Source organism: Drosophila bipectinata, chromosome 4 (assembly GCF_030179905.1).
Source record: "Drosophila bipectinata strain 14024-0381.07 chromosome 4, DbipHiC1v2, whole genome shotgun sequence".
Taxonomy (NCBI): Eukaryota; Metazoa; Arthropoda; class Insecta; order Diptera; family Drosophilidae; genus Drosophila; species Drosophila bipectinata.
This window is the reverse complement of record NC_091740.1, coordinates 5,137,659-5,164,898: the sequence shown is the minus strand read 5'-3', so window position 1 is coordinate 5,164,898 and position 27,240 is coordinate 5,137,659. Positions and strand designations below refer to the sequence as shown.

General features: G+C 36.0%; 1 protein-coding gene across 1 annotated transcript in view; it reads left to right on the top strand.

Annotated features, from left to right (window-relative positions):
- Positions 1 to 2,357: 2,357 nt before the first annotated feature.
- unc-13 overlaps positions 2,358 to 27,240 on the top strand; it is a gene marked incomplete at its 5' end in the record, with an annotated part of 135,131 nt that continues 110,248 nt past the window's right edge. The window contains 6 exons of the mRNA XM_070282486.1: positions 2,358 to 2,431; positions 9,574 to 9,697; positions 14,997 to 15,071; positions 20,585 to 20,804; positions 20,861 to 20,981; positions 21,193 to 21,299. Coding sequence (XP_070138587.1) covers positions 2,358 to 2,431; positions 9,574 to 9,697; positions 14,997 to 15,071; positions 20,585 to 20,804; positions 20,861 to 20,981; positions 21,193 to 21,299 — 721 coding nt within the window. The remainder of the gene's footprint in view (positions 2,432 to 9,573; positions 9,698 to 14,996; positions 15,072 to 20,584; positions 20,805 to 20,860; positions 20,982 to 21,192; positions 21,300 to 27,240) is intronic.

The following is a 27,240-nucleotide window of genomic DNA, read 5'->3' as shown; positions in this document are numbered from 1 at the left end:
TGTAGGTCAAAATGGTTACAAGGAAACAAGCAAGGAAGGATCTCACAGTTCTTATATGAAGGATAATCTATCTTTTTATCCGTCATCTATTTGTTTCGCTGAAAATAATAGTAACAAAAGTGTAAGTTACTCTGGTGGCAGTAATCACTTACAACATATTGAATATGATAACCCGTTCTCTGGATTCGCACTCCCTTCTCAAGCGCCATTAAGAAGCGCTGAATATCTATGCAATGCAACGAAATTGTCCAAGCCTGTTCCAGAATCTACGTGTGAGTCAAAATCCATATGTAACACTCAAGAGCAAAACAAAAGTTGTTCAAAGCCACCAAAGTTATGGAACAAGCTTTTACCAGAAAATTTAAAGTTAAAGGGTACTGCTAAATATTATCGGTCACAGTCTTTACCCGGTGTTGTGCAAAGTCAGGGCAATGAAAAAGAGACGCGTAGCCAGTCAGGCTTGTCTCCGTTAGTATCTATAAAGCGCCCAAAGGAATATGAGAACCAGGGACAGATATCTAAAAGGCTTCAAAAGCTCCCAAAGCGAATTTTAAAAAGAACTACCGGAGCTCCCTTCGTGCGACGGTTTTCTCATCAAAACATTGATATTCCATCGTCGCTTGATGAATCCTCTAAAATTTGTAATACTCAAACACAAAAAAAAACATTCTCATCTAAGATGAGTCATCTTATGCAAAAGGCAAAGACATACAAACGGCATAGCTTTGTTTTGAGCCGCGACTGTAATAATTTGGATTCTGAATTAGATATGCCCGGCTTTACCTCTTCAAATAACGATCTTTCATTGTTTGACTCTAAAATTACTTCTAATCTATGCGAAAGCAGAAGTTCTTCTGAAAATACTATTGACAACCAGGTTGACCAAAATTCAATTAAAAGTGTTACAGAAATTTCTTCGAACAACTTGTTTTCAGTCGTAGGCGATATAAAAAAACATCGAAGCTCACTATTAGATACCACCCCAAATGAGCCTCTTCTTGGTACGACATATCCAAACAAGACATTAAAAATGCCAGAAATGTTTTTGGAATCCAATGTCTTGTCCGAAAATACGCCATGCCTTCAAAAATTTAATTCAGTCTTCATTGATGACGAAGTCAATGAAGAATTAGTTGTCGAGCCTAGTAATGGTAAAGAAAATGTGTCTTCTTCGAAGATGCCAGCCAGCGATTCTCCCACTAAGACGTCTATAGAAATTTCAGTAAACATCCCAATCTTAACAAATAGTGGGCGTTCTATAAACAACAGTGGGGGCCAGAACTCTGTGCAACAATCTTTAGAAATTCCAAACAATTTGGGATATGGGTTACGAGAAGATGACGACAATCGTAGTCAGCATTCAAGTCGAACGCTTTCGTCTTCACGTCGTCAAAGTACAGAAGACAGTATTGACACAGACGATGAATATTTTTACTATGAACTACGTAAGCTTGAGAAATTAGAACAACATCGAGCTGAAAATTCCCACAACTCATTTTGTGAACAGCACGCCGATAATGAAGTTTTATTTTCACAAATTGGACAACTTCTTCATAAAAATGTAAATGAAAGTTTTAAAAATTCAGAAGACATGGAAGGGGTCGAACGGCTTAGCTATACGCCAGATAAAAGCGTTAAATTAAGAATGGTTCTTGTACTAAACGAACTTAAACGCAGTGTAAAAATAGAACCAAGCATAGATGAACAAAGTCCGTCAAAGTTACCGGTTAAAACTGTTACGTCTGTCGACTTTGAAAAAATAATGCCAGCACGAGAGAATTCTGAATTAGTTTGTGATATGCATAAAGCTTGGCAAGACGTTACTGGAGATTTGAAACTCAAAACATCGGTACTAGAATCTTATAAATCGACAGAAACCTTGAATAATGTTTTTAATTCTAATACATTAACAAAGGAACGAAAAGAAATAGATAAATCATCTTTGACGAACCATGCCGGGAGTACTAGTTCCTCTGAAATTGGATCAGAATATGATGAAAGAAATCGAAATGAGTTTTTTGAAAATGCAGTAAAAGATGAAAATGTCTCATTAAAGTCATTAGCTTCTAGTGCAACATCCGGACCCGATACTCCAGCTCAGTTAAGCGATGAAATGGAAATGGCATGTTTGTTGATGGAAGATAATATAAATATAATAAAAGAAGAGTGTCCACAAATAACCTCAAAAAACATTCAGGAATTTGGAGCAATTCTTATTGATAGTAATGATATTAAAAGTGTAGTTTCAAATAATTTAATAGATAAAGATTTCCCTGCGGAAAAATTTCATTCCAATGAAGTTAGTGGATGCAGTGCTGGGCTTGGTAGCAGCAAATGGAAATTACTTAAAACGTTGAAAGAACGTAAAATTGAGGAGAAAAATAATCAAGATAAAAAGAAGGAAGAGGAAACTACTAAGGAAAAGGAAAAGGTAATAAAAACAATTGAGAAAATATTTTTTTTTAATTGTATAAAGAAACATATACGAAAAATTAAATTTATAATTTTCGTCATTTTCGTCAATTTATATTTTTTCCCTGGTTGAATCCAGCAAAGCAGTGAAGGAGACACTCAAAGCCTATAAGGTATAAGCCTAAGCTTATAAGCCTATATTTTCGTTTTGCACCATTCCCTCAGTTGATATAAGCATGTGCTTCTGCCTGACTGTTCGTCAGTGTAAGGTGTGGAGAGATTACTAAGGCCGAATTCATGTGTCCATTTGCATCTCCCAATGCTCCATTCGAAGTCAAGGGTTCGAATCCAAGCAACTAAAAATGCATGCATATGGTTTTTTCTACTTTTATACCCTTGTAGAAGGTATTAAAATTTTGATCAAATGTGTCCAACGTAGTGAAGTAGATATGTTCGCCCCTATAAAGCATATGGGCATTTCCTGGGGTCGCGAACGTACGTTCGTACGCAATTAGTGCCAAAAAATTTAAGAAAAAAACATTTTCTGATACTTTTTTTTTTGTTTCCGATAGCATTTGGTGAGTTCTTTTCTTAGTGTAAATTATGGTTCTAATGGATTTTTCATTTTCATAATATTGGCAAAAACATGAGGACCCCAGGAAATGCCCATATACATATATTATTGATCAAGATCTCCTCCTGAGTTGATATAAACATGTCAGTCTGTCTGTTTCACGGCCAACTGTATCCGATAGTTTCAATAAATATACCATTTTTATTGCGAAAGTATATCGATTTAGGTTTTGAACGAAGTTAGCATTCTTTTCTTATCTTAGGCACCTCAGTTTCACAGCTATCACCAAATTTTTAGTTTGGTAGATCGGATTTGGGGAATTTAGGTTTTATTGTTATATTTTTTATTAAAGGATTGTACGGAGTTCATGTTTTTAAAGTTTTTTAATGTGGACTAGGTTTGGTTGGACTCTCGAGTAAGTGGATCGTCCGTCATGACATAGCCTGGTTGTAAAAATAATTCTGGTTGAAATCCAGTATGAAAGATGACTAAATAGTCTTTAGCTCCTCTTAAAGTTATCCGATTTTTTTTTTCCGAGGTGTGAATTAGCCATTGGAACCGTTTGGCATCAAAACGTTTTCCAAAAACATTAGCAAACTGACGCTACAACGTGGATTCTATTTTAGAGGCGGGAGCGGGCGTGGAAAAATATTGAAACAAACTTGGTCTGCGCTGATACCATACGAGTTCAAGTTCCACATCCGATGGAACTATAGTTATAGTCTTCGCATGTGTTCGAAATCCACCCGTATAAAATTGTAACCCGTTCGTGTTTGCATTTGGCTTCATTTTGTAGTGTGCTTTCAAATTAATATTTCTTGAACGTCGAAGCACAAATCAATAAAATTTAAAATGGATAGTCATGCTCCAGGCTTATACTATTTGTTAATACTAATATTTTGCCAAATTTGTGCATGTCTTTCTAAGAATTTGTAATTAAAGCAAGTGGTGTCCGGACAAAACTTTCGTAATGAAAGTTAAACTTTGGGAAGAGTTTTAAAAAAATGTTTAGATTTGATAAAGCAGTGACTATACCCATGTTGTAGAGCCATTAATTCTTAATTCAGAACACCCTAGGTTCAATTGCGCCTTTTTGCGAAATTCCAATTTTTAGGAAGGAAGGTTAAAATCAGAAATGCGGTGCTGCTGGAAGTGTTTGGCCAAAAAAACAATTTGGGGAGGGGGTGGGACACGCCTACTTTGCTTCAAAAACTTGTCAAAAACTTATATAGCACTATAAATAAACACAAAACAAATATCTTGCCTCGTTTTTAAGATTTTTATTAATGCCACAGAAACAGACCGAATTTTCTGCGATTTCCCGCAAAAAAAAAGTTGGAACAAGACCAATTTTTTACAAAATGCATAAAACTAGCATTATTGCCATAAAAAGAAAAAAAAAGAAAAAATGGATTAAAAAAGGCGGAACCACGCCCATTTTTTTGAAATATCTTTATTTCTTTATTATTAAGTAAATTCAAAAAACAGGATTTAAAAATGTTGAATTGTTTTTAAGTTATTAATTAATGCCATAAAAAAACAAGGCAAATTCCCCAAATTCCCCTGGCGAGTAAACGGGCTTTACCCTTAAAAGATTGACGATAAGCTATTCTCGGAGAAAACCCGACAGAAAATAAGATTGACTGATTGAATGTTGTATGCGAAAGGCTGATTTGTCATTTTAGTCGGAGAATAAGTTGTTCAAAAGAAATTTTGCGAATACATTCAGAGGCCTGATCAGAGATCGTGGATTATATTTCAAATGTAAGCAGAAGTGGTAAAGATACATTGTTGCGGGTATTCAAAGTTTGTAGCGCCGCCCCAATAAAGACGCCCGTGTAGATGCTGATAGTTGTTTATTTGTTTCCTTCATTCATAACAGGGCAGCAAGGGCTAACAGTGGTACAGTCGGTAACCACTCTTACACTCCAAGCAGTGATAAGCACTTTAAATTCCTAGTAAATTAATAGTTGTACAATTCATAATCAAATTTTAATTTTATGTTCTCACTTTTCGTCCGCTTCCCTCGGGTGTCAAATAGAAAAGAAAGCTAAGGCACATGGTTACCGGCTGACTTAACAGAGATTCAACACCCGTTTAAACTATCGGTTCTGCAACTTCGGCGTTGCCGGATGCCGCGGGAGCAGTTTTAGTATCTATCGTAACATACATGTTTACGCTTAGTGTTTACAAAGTTATAAATCTGCTTAGGATCCTGAGTAAATTGTATCCGGCAGGGGCTAATATATAATCCCTTTAACATTCAGCGTTATGCACGGTAAAATTTGACCAAGCTATTAGAAAAATCTATACTTGAAAAGCTAATCTATCTATCTACTTGAAAAATCTATACTATTGCATGTTTTTTAATATTTAAGAGCCTGTTTTTAGTATTTTTTAAGTTCGTTAGGCACCTTGCAAGCCAAGGAGGATTTGGTGAAGCTGACGGATATTTTTATGGCACACATGAGTCAAAAATTGATCCCCATCAGGATCAGATTTGTATCTATGAATGAATGAATAAGTTCATAATAATATGAATAAGTCTAATAGCCGACCGAACAAATTACTAACTCAGTTAATTTGGCGGTCAAGTCATGGTGCGTGATAAGTGATAAAGATGGTGAGTTATCGACAACAGACCACTTCAGTTCTGGGTTATTAAAGTCACCCAGAGCTACAAGCTGGTCAAAATCGGATATAAGATTAAAAACGGATTGAAAAGCGGACCAATGATGCCAGTATGTGGCCAGATGCCAGTAATAAAGTTAAGGGAGTTTGCTACGATATATGAGGGAGTATCCCTTTAATATTCTGAAAGATATATATTAGTGAAGATGTTAGTTTTTTTAATTAGTGGATTGGTGAGTGGTCAGTGGTTCTAATATGTGGAAGTTTCACTCCCATTGGTTTTAAAACTTTTTTCTTTACGGCAATAGGTTGATGTTCTTGGACTAAATTTTCTCTGGCCAAAAACTGGTTAAACAAGTCTTGAACATCGGCGTGGGCACACGAATCTTAAATGAACACGTGCGCCTTATATATGCAGGAATCACCTAAAAGGGTTTTGGTATCACAGGAACGAGACCTGCAGCATCAGTCGGTACCGGGGGTCCTGTCTGTGGAATACCCTCTTTGGTGACTCTAACGGGGGTTTTATTCACTAGGACCCGTGGTATCACTTGAAGGGATGCCACGGAGAACATATCGGACAATTATTCATTTGCACTGAGAAATTTGGACGGCGAATTGTTCTTAGTTCTAGCGATATATGAGATATCCTGGCCAGAGATATGAGCGGCTACGTTAATGTCGGTTGAGCAGGCTGAGGCGCATCACAAACAGCGGATTTCTTACGCGAGGGGCTCGTTTAGCAGCTGAAGACAGAGGAAGAGGATGTTGGAACGACTTTGTTGGAATGTTTCGCTTTATTCTGTTGAAACGAACCTTACAAGCCTTACAAATGATTAAAGCATATTCCAGCCTTGACCGATGATTTTTAGTGTGCCTAGTGTGGATTTTTAAATTGGTTCATGGGCCTCTTCACAAAGTTCAGCTTAGCATACGTTTTAGGCAGTATATAGAATAGGTGCCCAGAAAATTCAAATGAAATTTTTTCCAGTGAAACTGGTGGAAAAACTGGGAAACTGAGGCTGTGAATCCGGCACAATTGGAGTGTACGACGTTTTCACGTAGCCAGTAATGGATGGTAGGCTGGGATGAGGAGATTGTCTTGTTACAAGAATTCGTTGAACACACGAGTTTCAATTCCATTTTAATAATTAAAAATATATAAAAAGTTTATATATAAAAAGTACTATATAAAAAGTTTCTCTAAATTCAATTCTCAAGTAAACACCGGCTTACAGCATGATTTATCATAAACGCAGTGCGCACAAAAAAACACGACCGTTCGCTTCAGAAGTGATACAAGTGATGAGAAGAAGTGATGTACTGCAAGATTATATCAACGACGACTCCACCCGAAGTTTGCTTTCATTTCTATTCTGACACGTGTTTAAGGCGTCTAAAAATGGGCAAAACACTCGTAGAAGGGGACAATGCTTCGATTACGAAGTTTTGAATTTTATACCCGACACTCTTAGAGTACAAGGATATATTGTATTATATTTGTGTGAATGTATTTAACATACAGAAGGAATCATCTTCGACCCCATAAGCTATATATTCATTCTTCATCAATATAAACAGTCGGGTCGATATAGCCACGTCCGTGTGTCCGTATGAGCGGGTCGATCTCAGAGATTTTAAGAGTCAGAGCTATAAGATAGCTATATCTAAACGACAGGCTACGCCCAAGTTTAAAAAAAGGAAAGGATCGTGCAGAGGTCTTTGCTGAGGATTTTAAAGAACTCTTCAAACCCTTTCAGACTGATTAACTGAGAAAATGTGAGATAAAAGATACATTTCTAGCTTTTTTACAGCTTTCATGGCTTTTAGGTTTAAAAAAACATAGAAACAATATATAATAATATATAAAAAAAATATATAATATTGTGAAGTTGGTTCCTCTTCGTGCGATCCCGATTCTTTTTCTGTTGTTCAATGCTGCTTTTAAGATTGGAAATGTCCCAAGGCCGTGATAGAAGGCTAATGTCTCCATGATTAAAAAGAGGGGAAGCCGCCAACCTCAACAGCTACCGTCCAATCTGTCTACTACTAACTGCATCGAGTGGGAAAATTCGTTTAAGACGGATTTCAACGGAAGGAGTTGGTGGCTTCATTTCTAGACATCCAACAGTCCTTTTACAGGGCTTGGCATCAGGACCTTCTGTATAAGCCAAAAGGCCCTCTCCATCACCAACTGTTTCAAATTGTCGGCTGCTTGCTTTTTGCAAGGACCTTTTCCGTAGTCCAAGATGGAACAACATCCACGTCTATCAATGCAGGAGTTTCCCAAGGAAGCGTCCTTGGAAGCTCTTAACTCACTATGCTCCTCAGCAGTCACACAAAAAAACAATGTGTGTTGCCCTCTGCGTAGATGACAAGGCCATTTTAGTAAGAAACAATTTTGTTTCTAAAACTTTCAGAGGTTTTAGAAAAAATTTAGAATTGGGCCTGCCGATGGAATTTTTCTACTACCCCAAATAGTATGATAATCAATGATACTACTACCCCAAATGATAATCATTTCAAAATGTCAATTAAATTGGATGCTTTGGGTAGCCCAACATTATACAAAAGCCCAACAGAAGCTTGGATTTTTTGTATTGTTATGAGACTTAATCTATATATATAAAACTGAAGAGCGGATTTGTCTTAAATTAATCTTGAAATGTTCGCAAACGCGACAAAATTCCGTAGTCACGTCTATATACACTCTTTTGAAATGGCTCTACTTAAAGTAACGAATAACAAAAAGTAGGGATTGAGCGTACGTTTATATAAGTGGTCGGCACCGAATACATTGATATCATTTAAATGCATTAGTATTAGTAACGAGTATCAGGGAATAGGCTGAGATCATGACGTTTCACAGATTTATACAGTGTGTGCGTGTTGGAGAGATCGGTCAGAGAAATTTCCTGTGTCACTGAAAATTCGGGAATTAGCCCTTTTTTTGTGTTTTTGCTCCCGGAGAAACGGGATAAATGTTCTTAAATTCATTGCCGTTGGCGAGGATTATATCGCGAAATGATGTTGGTCTAACGTTGGCTTCATCTGGAAATTAACATTAAATATGCAAATCACCGAAACACCAATTTAAAACATCATAAAAAAAAAACGCAAGGTCCGCAAGGTCCATGCAAATTAATTGTTTTGGATAAAGGCACAAGGTCCATAAGAGGTCACTGGAGGCACTGAACAGCACATTGAAAAAACTTCGTGACAACCGAAATAGTTTTGGTGGGGCCATGATTTTGTTCCATGGGGGGCCATGTTTACGATTTTCGTCAGACTTTTTCAATTATTCCCCGATCAACTTTTGCTGATAACTAAATGTTATGCCTATTTAATTTAATCTAGGTGAATGTTTAAAATCATCAAATTTATGTCAGTTTACTGCCTCCAATTAAAATGCAAGAAACATCGACGATGAAATGTATTTTCGAAGCAGTTGTTAGACATTGAAAATAATAAAGTTGCAATGACACCTTGACCGTACACGGATTCAAAGAGGAGCTTATTCCGCGTTCTTTTCAGCGCTTATAGATATAATGATAACCTTATAGATCGCTTATATCGCGCTTATAGATGTTGTTCCCGCAAACACTGATGGTTTCAACGGATTTACCATTCGATTTTGAACGGAGAGGCTTTGCGATGGCAATAAATAAATTGCAAAGAAGTCTTTAGAAATTTACGTATATTTTATTATAACAGTTTGATTCTATCAAGTTTAAACCTTGATCTTAACACTTAATATATAACCAGTATTTCAGTTAAACTCTCTTTTTTTAAGTAAGCAGCATGATGTGTCGAAAATAATAAAACTTCATTCCTCATTAAAAAAATTAATTTCTTACAAAGTTTGCAGGGTTAGCTTGTTCATTATATTTCAAGAACCACTCAATTATTTTCTATCAAAATTAACAAAATATATATATTTATTCATTTTTTCAGAGTGGTGTTGGAGATGTTGGAATACGGACAAATGGACATCCTGGAGACAACCCCTTTTACAGTAACATTGACAGTATGCCTGATATACGTCCTCGAAGAAAATCAATTCCCCTTGTTTCGGAACTGGTAAGAAGTTTGTTAAAAATAAATTTTATTTAAAAGAAAATGTACATAAAAAGTCCACAAAGTATTTAATTTGTGTATTATTTCTGACTTTATTATATACATATATACATACAAATGTAAATCAATTTTAATTTTTATACTCTTGCAGAAGTTATTATAATGTTAGTGAAAAGTATGCAACGCATTAAAGGAAACATCTCCGACCCTATAAAGTATGTCTTTTTGATCGGGATTATTCTTGAGTTGATATAAGCATGTCCATCTGTCTGTCTGTTTCTAAACGAATAAGGCACGCAGTTTTAAAACAATCGACTTTAAGCCTTGATCACACCTTTCTTTCTTTTGCACGCGGGATATAAACCGGAAACACTATATAATATAGCTTTCATATAAGTGATTGATCTGGTACTGGTACTCTGTAACTGATTCTTTTTAACTGTAACATAGAGAATGAATCATAAGGTATATATATATTCTTGATCAGCATCATTCCGTCTGTCCGTCCGTTCGTCTGTCTGTATGATCGCGTTGATCTCAGAGACTTTAAGAGACGGAGCTATGGTATTTGGCATGAAAACTACTAGAATGCCCACGCAGTTCAAGTTTGTCTCAAATTTTTGCCACACCACTATCTGCCCCCATAAATTGCAAACTTCTAAAGCGCCAGTACCCGAAGGTTTTTGAAAAAACTTTTGACTTTTGAACTATTTTTATAGTTTATTTAAATTTGAACAACAAATTTTCATCCAAATCGACCGACTTAAAATTTTCATACAAACGGGTTACAATTTTAAACTCGTGGATCTCAAAGACTATAAGAGACCTATCCGATTTGGAACTTGGATTCGAATGATATTCCTGCAAGTCAAAATTTGGCCACGCCCACTCCCGCCCCCAAAACAGAAAACACCAGCCAGTTAATTTATATTTTTGAAACATTTTTGGATGTCAAACTGTTGTGTCAAACAATGACTAATCTACACCTACATATTAAAATTCAGCCAAATCTAATAATTTTTGGAGGATTAAAGACTTTTTAATCTGTTTCCCTGCAGTAGAGGGTCCTCATTGTTTTTCCCAAGCCTATAAGTATGCAACAACATTTTTTTGCGGAGAATCTATACTATTCATCAAAGTGTGAGTGAAAGAAATGAGTACTGGGTATAATATAGTCTGACTTTAACCGTCCTTTCTTGTTAGAGTTGGAAAGTTTGAATTTCTATAGATTCTTGTTTTTTTTTTCTTTTTTTTTAGCTGCCATGTAACAAACGTTCATAAAATACCCAACTTTGGTTTGAAAGATAGAAGATTCATACTTTTAATAAAAATGTTTAATACATTAAATTGATTCTTCAATAAATTTCTCATAGGGGCAATTGAATCCGATATTTATGATATATGTCCGACCTAAACTGCAAGGGTATATCAACTTCGGCCCCAACCGAAGTTAGATTTCCTTTCTTGTCTAACCTATAATACCATTTACGATTTCTCTCTTCGATGATTTTATGGATGACAGGTGCTCAAGGTATATTTATATAGCTTTCTAGTTGTAACACTTTTATTTTGTATTGTATTCATTTCAGCTAGATTTTTATATACATTTATTTAAACCTCACTAAATCAAATTAAATTTACCTTTTTTCATATATTTTTCTTATTTCAAGATGTTCTTATTTCAAACACTTAAACTTAGATATATGTACAACAGTGGGGCGCAAGACGTACACATGTTTAAAATTGAGTGTATGCGTTGCAGCAAAAAACAATGAAAGCAGGGCATTCACTGAGCGAAAAAAAAAACGTAGTTTTGTATTTCATTTTTCGTTAAGTGAAGAGTTGGAATGGGCACTAAAATAGTTTATTTTATTTCAAAGAAAGCTTTTCAAGCAACAGTTCTTAAACGAATGAAAAACTACGTGTCTCTATTTATATTTTCCTATGGAGAAAACTTGTTCCAACCAAATTTTTGAGAAAATATTTCTCAGTAGAAACATTTTATTTTTTAAGTTAGGTGTGTTAAATGAGGCAAAATGGGAGCCAATGCGAGAACTTCTAAAACAATTTGAACGTGCTCACACTGTCAGTGTGCCGGCATAGCTGCGGCATAATTCCCGACCTCATGCACCCTTGCTATGGAAAATAAGAGTTTGGCCCCCACTGATGTACAGGCAGGCTCCGGTGTTTACTTTTGGAAGTGAATTACTTTTTTCTGATAAAAATTTACATCTAATTAAAATAAAGTAAAAATAGATTACGTAGTGGTAATCTATTAATCTAAGCTTAATTAGCCGATTAAGCTAAATTAAATTAAGCTTATGGTTATTTAGAAAAGAATTATTTTCTGAACACACTTTATTTTTGGATCTTGAAAAAGTAGCATGGCAATTCACTTTTCGTTTTTAGAGCTTGTGTATTGGGATTGACAGATTTATGGGTTACTTTGATGCCAAATTTTGTGGGGTAATCAAACAAAATATTTGGAATGATTAAGGCGACTATAAAATTAAATTTTCTAAATGGATGGATCTAATTAAAATTGGTTTAGAGAAAGTCGAATAATTTTTGCATTTAAGTAAAAAGATGTTTATGTGCGGCAAGTGAGGTGGGATTATGTAATTATAAAGAGGAGAATCAAAGGGGTACGAGTGTAAAAACTTTACTGAGAAAAGTTTTGCCAAAAAAAAAAGGTGTGAAACTGCAGCGGCATTCACAGGAAATTTCGGTTGTTAAAATTCACTTCCTAAAAGTAAACGCCGGAGGCTCCCTCATAAAAATTTTTTTCGAAAAACATACATATTTTGTATGCTTATGCAAATATAAAATCTATATTATGTTCGATTGTATAGTGATGAAGCCCTTTGATATTGTAAGAATAGAATTTTTAATATTTCTAATATGTAATTATTCTAATAATAAATCTAATTATATTATTTTCTTTATTAAACAAAAACTTGTTGCTTTTTTTTTGACCAAATACAAACATTAAATTTACTTAGGAGGGCTAAGTCAACATTATGATACATATATGTATATATTATTAAAAACGGTAGTCTTTCACTCAAGGCTGAAAAAAGTCTTTAGGTCAGAGGTCGGCACGGCCCTATCCCGAGGGCATAGGAAATTTCTCTGCCCGAGCTCTGCCACACAAATGTAAATTTATGAAACGACATGCTCACAGCCTATTTTCTGCTATTCGGAACTAACACTAATGCGTTAAAATCATATCAATGTATTGAGGTGCCGACCACTGCTTTAGTTTCATAAAGGATTTTTATAGTCTTCCAGAGGGTATTATCTTTTTGGCCGAGAAGGAGCAATGCAGTGAAGAAGCATGCTCGTCTGCCTATAAATTAAATATATGTTGTTTTATATGTTTGTATTACTTTATTATTTTTGTAAAATGGTGAATTTATGATCAACCGAGCCGCGCCTTATAGCGGTTAAAACTTCTGAAATTGGTCACAAGCAATGCTGGCGTTAAAAAGGGTTGGGAGATAGAGTCCAAAAAACAGTCTTTATTTCAATTCAATAATTTTGATTTATTTATCAATATCATTTTTAATTTTGTTTAAAGCTAAAAAATTTTTTACTTAGAGTTTAGACTTATTAAATATCTTTACAACTATAATATTCTATTTTTTGTTTATTTAATATTTATTTGTTCATTTTAATTACATTTAATAACCCAAGAAAATGGTAAAACTTGGCTCAAAGGGCTTAAAGAATAAAGATAAAACTAAAACTGGTGCTTCGTGGTTACTAGCGTAATACTAGGAAGGGAAGGCACGCGGATGTGCGATAAAGGATTTCCGAATATTGAATTTGTTTGTTGAATGAGAGATGAGTGCATCGATCATTTTAATATCTTCTTTTAAATGCAGACGGTTGGTCGCATAGAAAAATGGTAAATTATAAATCATTTTTAAGATTTTATTTTGAGCAAGTTGTAATTTATTTACATGGGTCTTGGCACTACAGCCTCCGATTTCAGATCCATAAAGCATTATGGGTAAAAATATTTGTTTATATATTGTCAGCTTATTGTGATTTGACAGATTTGATCTGCGATTTATAAAAGGGTACAATATTCGGATGGTCCTATTTATTTTGTCAATGGTGTGACCATTGATTGATTATGTGACCATTGAAAATAAGTTTTTTGTCAAAATTAATGCCAAGATACTTTATGGAGTTTTCCAATTTAATGTCAGTGTTATTTAGTTTAAGTTCACTATTTGGCAGAAAACACAGTTTCCGTTTTTGGTGAAGAAAATTGATTTCGTTTTTGAGGCATTTATTTAAATTTTCCATTTATAAAAATAAGAAGATATTGCATCTAAGGACATTTGGAGCTCGTTTTCTATCGAATTATAAGTAGTGCCAGAGCTAAACAGGGCTGTGTCGTCGGCAAATATAAAAACACATCTTTTCTGTTTTTAATATAGAAAGCTTGGGGTCCACAGAATCTATTTTTGCCTAACTTCGTATAACATTTTATAAGGATTAAATTTGCATATATAAAAGATTGGAAATAACTTAGCTTTTTGTGCTAATAAAAAAAAAGACTTTGGAATTTTTAAAAAATTCTAAAAAGTGTCTGCAAAAGTTTCCAATGTTTGCGATATATATCCGATCCGATAAAAATCTTAGAAAGTGACACTGAAGTTTAAGGGTATATTAACTACGGCTCCGTCCGATGTTAGCTTTTCTTTCTTTTTTTATTTGTTAAATATCCTTTGTTTCTGTAACTTAAGTATCTATTGTATAAATTTGAATATTGATGAATATTTTTTTCTCCTAACTATATTAAGACGCTCTATATAAATAGCTTAACAGGACATTTGCTGAATTTTTGTTTCTCATGATATTTTTATGATCTTTATGCCGAATAATTTCAAATTTTGAAAAAAGCAAAGAGGCATAAAAGCATATTTCTTACTAATTTGTTTTACCAAGCTTATTATTTTGTTCAAATTGACTTAAACAAATTTACTTCAAAGGCTTTTTTTAAAAGTTAAGCCTATGATACACTTAATTGTATCATGGTTAAGCCTTTTTTATCCATATAAAATGAAAGTTTAATTCTTTCCTTATTTTTTTTTACCTAATTTTGACAAATATTAATTATTTCTAATGTCATTTATTTAAAATAAGTTTAAATTAAAAAAATTTGTTCAAAATGGTTTCAACTAATTGTAGTAATAAATATTTTCATACATACATATTATATATGCGTTGGCAAAAAAAGTTAACTTCATGGAGTTTTTTAAAAACAATTATGCTTACGATACTTTAGACCATGGCCGCTACAAAAAGAAACGCTGGACTGACATCCGCCGTCCCACGAGCAACACTAAACGACGAAGAGTTGGTAAGTTAAATTTTTATTATTTGATATAACATTAAACCGTTGTGCTGCTGCCCGACCCGACAGTAAGTTTCTAAGTATTTTTCGATTTCGAGCAAGCTAGTGGAGAAATGCCAACTGACTCTCTCTGATTTTATGGAGTTCGGTCTTTGATAACCATTGCTTGTCTGATCAAATTGGGTACATCATCCGCGTAGTTTATTGCCTTACATGCAGCGTCTTCTATGAGAAGACGTTTATTAACTGCTACATTCCATAGAATAGAAGAGATCACCCCTCTTTTTGGTGTTCCTTTATGGTCCATTGCCAAATTCATCCCAATAAGGGATTTTTTACCAATAAGTAAAAATTTAAAAGGTGAAACAAGCTCAGGGCTTTTAAGTTCTCTTTTACTCGCCTCAGCCTTATCAATGACTTGTAAGGACTCTTAGCTTGAGTTGATCGAAGTCTTATCCCTAATTCCAAAGTATTCCTTCCTAACCTAAGTTGGGAGTAATTTTGGAGACCACCTTCCTAGGTCAGCTCAGTTGAATGTCAAATCAAGAGCTATTTTTTTTTTCCCCACGCAATTCTTTATGCTGATGCATTTATCTGGTTTTATAGACCCTTAGGCCACATCTGTTCCGATCGGCATAGTCTATTTGAAGGACTTTCTCGCTGACGTCTTGAAAGGCTGACGCCCACCAAGGAGGTTTCCTTGCCTTTCTGCCGCTGGTCCTAGCGGCATTTCCTCATTTCTGTAGAATTTGCATTAACATCATTTTGTCCGCGAAATCTTTATACATTACATGTACCGCCTTCGTCCGAAACGCCCACATATTGGCACCATTTGACCGCTATTCCGCTGATGGTTCTACTCTTTCCACAGCTTTTTCGCTTTCAACCCCAGAGGATCCATATCACCCCACGCTGGAGGTCTCAATCGAAACCATTCCTGGAATCGGTCAGATACCTCCATGCGTGGCAAATAAGTTTCGATGTTTCCGTAAAGTTGATTTTCACAAACCTAGCAGCCTTATCAATACATATGATTGGTCCAATATTCTAACATGCACCGATGTAAATGTCACCTTAGAAAAATTTTACCATTATCAGTGGCGCAATTTCTCTCGTGGTCCCTATGTTCGGGCACCCATATGAGGTGGATGTCATACTGTTCTTCCATCTCGTTAAGAGATTTGCGACAGTCGTTCACTGTCCTGGAGTTTGATGAAAATCCGTCAAGGGCTTTGAGTGCCACTTGACTGTCTGAGAAGATACAGATAGTGTCTTGATTGCCAGTAAGTGCTGGAGTCCTTTCCCGATAGCTATTACTTCTGTTTGGAACACACTACACTACATTTAGACACAGCCGCTCGCTGTGAAAACCGCCTCCCACCTGGCCATTTAATTTTGAACCGTCTGTGTAAATATGAAGGGAACCGGCTGGTCCCGGGATTTGTGTGACCCATTTTACCCTGGTTGGAATGGATACCTCATATTTTAAGGTGGGATGATGGTGAAGTAGTGTAGGTTCAATTTGGTATGTCCATAGTCGGTCCTTTTCCATAGACCCGTCTCCCGTATCCTAATTGCCGATAGCGTGGCTATCTTGGCCCCCACTAACTCTACAGGTTATAAGTCGATTAAGAAGTCTAGGGCGTCTGACGGTGTAGTAAGAAGGCTGCCTGTAATGCAGACCTTCGCCATCCTTTGCGTTTTCCGAAATCTGTCTCTATATGTGTATAGAGTTTTAAAGCTATCGACTTAAAACTTTGCACACACCCTTCTTTCCTTTGCACGCAGTATTTAAGTCGAAACGGCGCGGATCGGCCGACTATATCCTATAGCTGCCATATAACTGATTGATCGGAAATGGTATAACTTTAATGTTTTAAGAGTAAGAGAGTTAAAATTTGACACGAGAGCTATTTTTGGCATAACATTCTATATCCTATAGCTGCCATATAACTGAACGATCGAAAATGACCCAACTTTCGTGTTTTAGAAGACAGAAAGCTGAAACTTAGAACAAATTCTATTTTAGGTCAGATAATCCGACTTACCAAATTTCATAAGGATCGGCCGACTATATCCTATACCTGACATATAACTGAACGATCGGAAATAACTTAACTTTTGTGCTTTTGAAGATAGAAAGCTGGACCTTGGCACAGATTTTAGATTTGGTCAGTTAATCTAACCTTCCAAATTTCATAACGATCGGCCGACTATATCTTATAGCTGTAACTGTACGATCGGAAATGGTTTTTTGGTAGGAATATCAACTTTGGTATTTTTGAAGATAGAAGTTTGGGACTTTTTTTAGATTTTTCATTATAATAAATTGGGTTATATTATCATATTCTTATTAGGATCGGCTAACTATATCCGATGTTTGCGATTTATATCCGGTTTTAACTTCAAGGGTATATAAACTTCGGCTCCGCCAGAAGTTAGCTTTCCTTTCTTGTTTTGCTACTGCCCGATCTGCTTTTGGGACAAGCTTTATTGAATACCCTGGCGCACGCCGCCGTCAGCGTGTCTACCATGGCACCCAGGTCTTCCCTGCTGTCAACGTCCCTTGTTGGAGGTTTCCCCAAGTATCTTTCTAATTTTTTCTTATATAACTCCCAATTCGCTTTTCTCGGGTTGCGTACTGTTTGTCGATTAAAGTTCTCGAAATTGACCACTAATTCAATGTATGGATGGTCCGAGAAAGAGTGTTTCTCTAGGAGTCCCCATCTAACAATCCTGTCAGCTAGGGAGTTGGAATAAAGAGTAATGACAAGTACTTCCCTTCTTACGATTCTCCACCACAGTAACTTCTGCCTCCGTCTTGAAGCTCAACAGAGAGTCCTCCTCCATTACGACGCCTCTAAAAGCCCTTGCCAAGTCGCTCTCCTCTGAGGTGTACCCTTCCAGGATGTTGTCCTCTTCCTCATCTGACTGTCCTTTCGGGTGCCCCTTTTCGGTCGGCTCCTCCAAGTCTGGCTTTGCGTGTCTGCCTCCAGCTCGATACCTCCTGACTTGCTATTCGCATCAGATTTATAGATACGGACCGTCACATGCTCGAATCCGTACTTTATCCGGTGCTCTGACCTTTCTAGGGCTTTCACGGTCTCCTCCTCGAGCGGCTCCTCAACCTTGGCGACTCTCCAGTCCGCCGTGGGAAGCGTCTGATTGCACATCCTAAGCATCGTCAGGATGGTTTTAGGGTCGGCTGGCTTTTGGAGCCATACTCGTGCCCTCTGTTTACTTGGGATCTCTTCCCAGTCAACCGCCACGAGCTTTGCCCCGGGTTAGATCTTTTAAGGCGATGCTACCATTCGCTTTTAGGTTTCTACAGATTGACATGGCAGGCAGTTACCTTGAAGCTTCCTTGATACGTTTCCTTGATACTTCCTGCGTTTTCGCATTCTGGTTGTGGTCCTCCGCTCTGAAGCATCTCATCTCCTTCTCGAAGCTCCCATGCAACTCGATGAGCCCATCTTTGGATCCCTTGGCCAGGTATCCAATAAGGGTTCTTCTCTTCGTCACTTTGGCGAATGAGCAGTTGGATGACTGCGGCTGGCTCTTCCTCTTCTTGGCTTGGGGGGCTCCTCCCTCCGTACATCTCTGCCAGGGTTCGCCTTAGAGGCCCCGCCGGTTGGTTTAGAGGTTGACCCTGGGGTCTTCCTGTCCACGGCGTTCGGTGGCCCCATGGCTAGCCCCGCTTTGGAAGAAGATACCTTGGCATCCTCCTCCGCACCGGCGCGTCCCGCCTTCAGATGTTGCCCCTCTGTAGGGAGCTTCTCCATCTCAGCAACTCCTCGGCTTTTCAAGGCCTTAGAGTTTGACGGGTCACTGAACTCATTCCCGGACTTTTTTAGGGAGTTCCGTTCTCCACTTTGGTTTTTGTTAGGTAAGTACGAATTCATGTTTGGACCCACGAGTAGGTGGGAATGGGGTTCGTCCATCATGACATAGCCCGCTTGTCATCATAAGCCTGGTTAAAACTGGGAGGTCAGCCGGTCTTCCAAAGTTCGCATATTAGCGTTCGGGACCTCTCGGACACTCATCCCTCGGCATATGCTGTTCATATGCTTATTTCAAATAAAGTCACGTCAAATCTTATTTTTTGTCCGTTTTTCTCCGAGAATAGCATATTATCTGGGTCGAACTTCTAAAGGTCGAACCTACGCTCCGATGGAATACCAGAGTGTGTGCTAAAATACTGTGCCAGGGCTCAGTGCAAACCTCTTTTAAGACTTTTCGGCAATTCCAAAGTTATTTGAAAAATTAATTACTCCTCATTTGCAACATATTTGCTCTTCGATCATCTCTCCATATCAGCATGGCATGGCATCTCTTCATATCACCATAGCGTCGCTCCACCACCAATAATTTACTGGAGTTGACATCTTTTGTCATAGAACGGTTTCGAAAGAGATTTCAAACGGATGTTATTTACGCAGTCTTTAGCAAAGAATTTGATTCAGTCAATCATTTACTCTTGTTAAGTAAACTGTATATGCTGGGATTTCCTACAGACCTCGTAACGTGGATCTCCAGCTACTTAGATGGAAGAACACAAAGAGTTTTATTTAAAAAATATACATTCCCGCTTGGTCGTGCTACATTGTCCATTCTCTTCTCCAGTTACTATGTAATCTCTTTATTAATGACTTGCCCCCTGCTTTAACGAACTCTCTAGTTTTTATAGATATTTTCATCTTCCATCTTATATTAGCAGACTCCTACTAATAAACTTACCAAGCTTAACAAATCGTAGGACAATTCTGGGTGTAGTTTTTCTACATAACCTAATAAATGGGGATGTAGATAGCCAGCGCTTCTAACACGCTTAAATTTTAACATTCCTAATAGAAGGAATAGAAACTTTAGTCTTCTATTGCTTAGCCTCTGTAGTTAGACATATGCACAGCACCACCCTTTTAGTGTCTTATGTTCGAAATACAATGTTCACTACTCTATAACATCTCTTTCCTGTCCTACAAATTTAAAATATAGAATTTTAGATTTCCTTACTTCTCTTAGCTTAATAAATAACAAAAAGCTTAATAAATAATAATAAATCGTTTCTCGAGCTCCCCTCGATCGTCTGGGTCTCTAAGCTTTATGTTGAATTTAGGAATGATACCTGATGCACTTATTGACGCACAAGCCATTTCCAAAATTCTAGAACCCCGAAAACAAAAAAAAAAAATGGATCATTTTCTCCAGAAGTTCTTTTTAAAGCTATATTGCAAAGTTTCCAGTTCCAGTACAACTGGTACAACGCAGTCTATACCTTTTTTATCTTTATGTACGGAGGGTTTGCATATCCACATTGTTGTAAGACTCTTGCTGTCTGGGGACGTGATACTAGTCAATCAACTTCCGTTCGCCTAGAGATCACCAAGAGCTGGAGCTATGCAGCTTGACTGATCTAACGTCCTGATGCGCGAAGTAGGTGTGAAGGGGATCGTCCGCCCGCTTGCGCTCTTAACTTTAAGAGTAAATTAATGTATATTACTTATTTTTCTCCATTATAGAAAATGCACGTTTATAAGAAAGCTCTTCAGGCCTTAATTTACCCTATATCATCGACAACACCTCACAACTTTTTGTTGTGGACGGCTACGTCGCCAACATATTGTTACGAGTGTGAAGGACTACTGTGGGGAATAGCAAGGCAAGGTGTCAGATGTACGGAATGTGGAGTGAAGTGCCATGAAAAGTGCAAGGACCTGTTAAATGCCGACTGTCTTCAACGTAAGTAAAAGTATATTTTATTTTGATTGTGTCCTTCTTACAATAAAAATTAATAGGTGCCGCTGAAAAGAGCTCTAAGCACGGTGCTGAAGATAAAGCAAATTCTATTATAACCGCTATGAAGGATCGAATGAAGCACCGAGAGAGAGAGAAACCTGAAATTTTCGAATTAATTAGGTAACATGAAAAAAAAGTATTCTTTTTAAATATTGCGGGTGTATAGCTTTCAATTGTTTTTTGGTAATTGATTTATTTTATCGGGGTACAAATATAGTAAATTCCAATCCAAAATTTCATTATGATGTTAAATTCAGAATAAGTTCCTTATATAAGTGGCAACCACTTTCATGAAACGATAGTAAAATTTGCCATGGCATTCATTCATTAGAGCCGTATTCAGCATTGAGGAGAAAAGTCACACCGGTCATATGAAAGCTGTGAAACAGAGCGTCCTGGATGGTACAAGCAAGTGGTCAGCTAAAATAGCAATCACAGGTTTGAGTTTGATTAATAAACATCTTCTTATCGTCATATGTTTTTTTGTTGTCCGTTCAATTTGGATTGTATGTATGTGAATGTATAAATATTGGTCATTCTGATTGACCGAGCTGTATTATTATTAAAGTATTTATTTAGGAATATTGAATGCGTATCCATGTAAATGTTACGCTTGTTTATTTTTATTTTAAACAGTGTGTAATAAGCATGTAAAGAATACATGTACTTTTTTTAAAGCACAAAAAGAAGTTCATTTTACAATCAATAGCAATGTCTTTTTTTTTGTAATACGTGTAAACCAAAATTACCTAGTTAGCTTCTTAAGTATTGATGGAATATTGGGACTCATTATTCCCCGAAAAGATTTTTTAAATTTAAAAAAAATAATAACACACGGTTACGTTTAACAACGTTTTATAAGTTGCTTCTAAGAGGTGCCGAAGGATATATCCTTCATATGAGGATAATTTACTTGTTAGGCTAGCCCTATTCATAACAGACTTGTATTTAATAAACAAAGGTCAGAAGCTTTATAGAAGTATGTATGTATTTTAAAACATATCTTAAATCTATGTAATCGATTTAATTTAAGGATGACTTTCGGTGTGGATCCAGATACACACATAGATTCATTAGAACAGGCTGAGCACGCAACTGTTGAGGGAACATCTAAATGGTCATGCAAACTAACAATTACAGGTACACATACGAAACCATTTTAAAGACATTACAAAATTAAAAGAAATGTTAATTTTCTTTTTCCCGTAAAACACATATAGTAAAAATTGGTGCAAAAAGTAAAAAAAAAAAAAAATTTACACAAAAATCAAAAAAGATTCACAAAGATTTTGGTAGCTTACCCTATTGTATTTTCATTTAATACACGTATCTTATGTGTACGACCGCTTTCTGTCTAAATTAGATTAAAATGTAAACTAATGTTACAGCATGTTTTTAAATAAGGGTCTGAAAACGTATTACTATATACTATTTTTTTTCTTTCTTACATAATTTAAATTTTATTTTAATTTTAAGTCTTACCAAAATTTAAATCTGAACTTTTACATGATAGTTAAATTATTAAGCAGACTTTTACCATTTTTTAGCGCCAAATACAAATTATTTTTATTTATTTTTAAAAAGCATATATTTTATTAAAATATTTGGATTACTCATATTTTTTGAACAAATTTTTTTGTTCACATAACTCAAAGCTTGCCGGTTGTTCGAATTTTTTTTATGTGTGTGCACTTGGATCACACTTTTTGCAATTTTATCATTTCCATCGCCTCTTTTAAAATATTATTATTTTCCTCTAATTGGTGCTTTTATTTATATAATCTTACATATATGTAATTAAATATTACTGTTAAGTATGCTTCAATGTATTAATTATAAATATATGTATATATAATTATATGTATAAAAATATTTAAAAAATATTAATATATTATTTTTGTTTCATCAGTTCAAATGTTTATTGCTCAGCCACTCCTCTTACGAAAACACGAAGTTTTATCCATGTGCCTTACACTTTTTTTATAATATCTCTGAGAAACTAAATAATTATAATACATTTTTCCCGCTCAAAAGTATTATTTTATTTATTATTGCGGGCTGTTTGATAATTTTTCTAGATATTAAATCCCTGCAGTACTTGGCACTAGCTCGGAACTGTGCACGGCAGGGCACATGGTGGCGAACCGCATGCCTTAGCTTGCGCGTGTAATACTATTTATAGCCACAAAATTCAAAATTTACAGAGTGTGTCTGATCTGAATAAGTCATATATCAAACAAAAGGTATTACTCCAATTAGATAATTTGATAACGTTTGTCAAAAGTCTATCAGCTTGGGAGAAATTTGCGTAAATGTAAAATGATTTTGATTCACCAAATTAGGGCAAGTGTGGACATTGGAGTCTCCGGACATTTTGTTTCTAATAACATTTGTTGGAATACTCCTTTTGAATACGCGTCGTTTGACGCCTCAATCATTCCAACCCCTGATGTGTCCTTCTGTTTGCACTATATTATTTCCCCCAATTTTTTTACACTTTTGAAACACCTTAAGGTTACGTAAAACCATTAAAATAAACTTAAATTACTTAAATAAACATTAAATTAAAATATGTATAACCTTATAACCAACAAAGATACCTAAACATGTTATCTTTCGTTGAAAAGGTTTTTTTTTTAATATTTATTCCACTTTCTTTAAGACAAAACAACTAAATAGCAAATTAAAAAAAAAAAAACAGAAAAAATTATTTTTTTTAGGAACCACTTTTTTTTTTAACAATGGTGTCTAACGATTGAAATCACGTTTTGTTTGTAGATAGCCCTTTTTGATATACTTTTCACTTTTGATATATCGCATATTATCGGAATTACTCTAGATATAGATTAATCGATATAGCCAAGTCCGTCTGTCCATATAAACGCATGAATCTCAGACTATAAGAGATAGAGCTATGTGAGTTGGTATGGCTCCTGTATTACCCGACGGTTCAAGTTAGTTAGTTCATTTTTGCCACGCCCCCTTCTGCCCTACATAAAAACCATATTTCATATTTTAATTTAAAAAAAAAACAAGAAAGGAAAGCTAACTAAAACCGGATATATATCGCAAAACTCGGATATAGTTGGCCAATCCTTATGAGAATATCATAATAAAATCAATAAATTACAATAAAATATATAAAAAAAAAGTCCCAAGCTTCTATCTTCAAAAATACCAAAGTTGGTATTTCTACCAAATACCATTTCCGATCGTTCAGTTATATGTCAGCTATAAGATATAGTCGACCGATCGTTATCAAATTTAGTAGGTCGGGTTAACTGACCAAAAATAGAATCTGTACTAGTTCCAGCTTTCTATCTTCAAAAACACGAAAGTTGGGTCATAGCAGATCGTTCAGTTATATGGCAGCTATAGGATATTGTCGGCCGATTCTTATGAAATTTGGAATGTCGTATTATTTTGTCAAAAATAGTATTCATGGCATTTCCGATCCATCAGTTATATTGTAGCTGTAGGATACAGTCGGCCGATCCCGACCGTTTCGTTTATATACTGCGTGCAAAGGAAAGAAGGGTGGGTGCTCTCAGCTTTAAAACTGAGAGACTAGTTTGAGTAGAAACAGACTGATGGACAGACGGGCATGTTTATATCAACTCAGGAGGTGAGCCTGATCAAGAATATACATACTTAATAGGGTCGGAGATGTCTCCTTCACTGCGTTGCACACTTTTGACAAAAAGTGTGACCAAAAAATCCCACGGTCGGGATCGGCTGACTATATCCTACAGCTACCATATAACTGATGGATCGGAAATGCTGTAATTTTGTTGTTTTTATATCCTTGCAGAGGATATCATTATTTTGTCCAAACGTGTGCAACGAAGTTAATGAGTCATCTCCAACCCTATTAAGTACATATGTATATTCTTGATCAGGCTTACCTCCTGAGTTGATATAAACATGTCCGTCTGCCCGTCCGTCCGTCTGTCCGTCTGTAGGTTCTACGCAAACTAGTCTCTCAGTTTTAAAGCTATCGACTTAAAACTCAGCACACACCCCTCTTTCTTTTGCACGCAGTGAAACAGTCGGAACGACCGGGGTCAACCGACTATTTCCTATAGCTGCCATTTAACTGATTGATCGGAAATGCTATAACTTTGGTGTTTTTAGAGTTAGAGAGTGCTTTGTGTAAGAGTGACTAAGAGTAAGAGAGGCAAAATAATACAACCTACCAAATTTCATAAGGATCGGCCGACTTCTTGTATATTCCATAGCTGTCATTAAACTGACCGATTGGAAATGACGGAACTTTCGAGTTTTTGAGAATAGAACTTCGTACAGATTCTAATTTTTGTCAGTTGATCCGACCTACCAAATTTCAAAACGATCAAATTCTAAAAAATTTCGGAACGGTATAAATGGTTTTTGGTTTTTAGTAAAAATAACATCTTTTGTATTTTTGAAGATAGAATTTTGGGCTTTTTTTTAGATTCTGTATTGTAATAAATTGGTTATATTATTATATTCTAATAAGGATTTGCCATCTATAACCGATTTTTTCGATATACCATATATTCGCTTTTAACTGCAAGGGTATATAAACTATAGTTAGCTTTTTTTTCTTGTTTAAGTTAGAGTTCGGATTTTGCTTGAATGCTATTTTTGGAAAAAAATACGACACACCATAATTCATAACGATCGATCTATATCTTATAGCTGCTACGATAGAAAGTGGTATTTGGCAAAAATACCAACATTTGTATTTTTGAAGATAAAAGCTTGGGACTTTGTTTTAGCTTTATTGTAATAAATTGGTTATATTATGATATTCTCATAAGGGTCGACCAACTATATCCGATATTTGTGAATTATATCCGATCTTAACTGCAAGGGTATATCCGCTCGGAGTTAGCTTTCCTTTCTTGTTTTTTTTTTTTATGTAAATAATTTTTTAAATATAATTTTTTAGATTAGCACACTGCTACACAATTGGCAGCTTCATCTTATCGGGTTTTATAGTTTATTACAATAATTAGTTTATGTAATTAAGTGCTTTTTAGGGCAAGAGGTTGAGGGTGGTCAAATTGCTTGGTCAAAATCCGTTCTGGTTGGTCTTGAGGGTGGTGTCGTTTCAGTCTTTTGTTGATTCCTTTACTTTGTTTAGCGCCGTTAATAGCAGCGGTACCAAGTTGTTTGGCTAGACTGTTGGGGCGCTCATTTAGCCTTTCCGAGTGATTCCCTGCAGGGTGTCTCCAATTTTAAGCGCCTAAACCACGGAGCACCAGAGATCTTTCAGTGTTTCCGCTTGCAAGATCCGAATTTTTATGAGGCTGGTTTTTGCGGCGACTCGATAATCGGGAATCCGCAAAAAGGCTTGGGGCTTATATGGACTCATAAATTTAGAACTTGTATGAAGGAAGGGCTCTGATTGAACTTAAGTTGCGGCTGACTTCAGCCAGCTACTTCGCAAATTGGTGAACGGTACATTGGCACATTTTTTCGGCGTTTTCTTGAATGTTCCAGGTCATGGGTTAACCAAGAGTTTAGATACACTTTCAATGGAAATTTGGCAGCCAAAATACTTTTTCATTTTGTTAGGACAGCAGTTTCATCGGCGAGGGTTGTGTTCTTCATCAACTTCAGTGATTGGAGCTTGTAAAGGCATATCTAAAGATGGAGTATAGAATAAGGACGAGGATGCTACCTTGGGGCAATAATTTTAAAGTACATAAATGGGACATCAGGGCCCAAAACGGTCAAATTTTTTCATCGAGCTTGTTGGTGAGGGGGGAACGCACATGCATGCGATTATACTTTTAAAACTCTTCACATGCATTTAAAAAAAAATGTGTGGCCTTGTAGGTATGTGTCACTGCTCGCACGACGGCGTAAAACTGTTTTGGCTTCCAAATTTCAATTTTAATTTCTCGTTTCTGTTTTTTATGCGCCAATGTGGTAGTAGTACAAAAAGTATTTTTGATCGCTACCGATCGAGTCAGGCTGGTTGCTTACTGAATAGCGTAGTTGCTGGGTCTACAATTTTCCTATGTTCAGATTCCTTTAAGAACTTCGAACTTTTCCTTTTTTTCGTAATTCTTTTTATACCATTGCAGAGAGTATTAAAATTTTGTCCAAAAGTGTGCAACACAGTGAAGGAGACATCTCCGACCCTATAAAGTATATATATTCTTGATCAGGAACACCTCATGAGTTGATATGAGCATGTCCGTCTGTCCGTCGGTCTGTTTCTACGCAAAGAAGTTTAAAAGCTATCGACTTGAAACTTTTCACACACCCTTCTTTTCTTTTCACGCAGTATATAAGTCGGAACGACCGGGATCGGCCGACTATATCTTATGGTGTTTTTGGTGTTTTGGTGAGTAAAAGAGTTCAAATTTTACACGAGACCTATTTT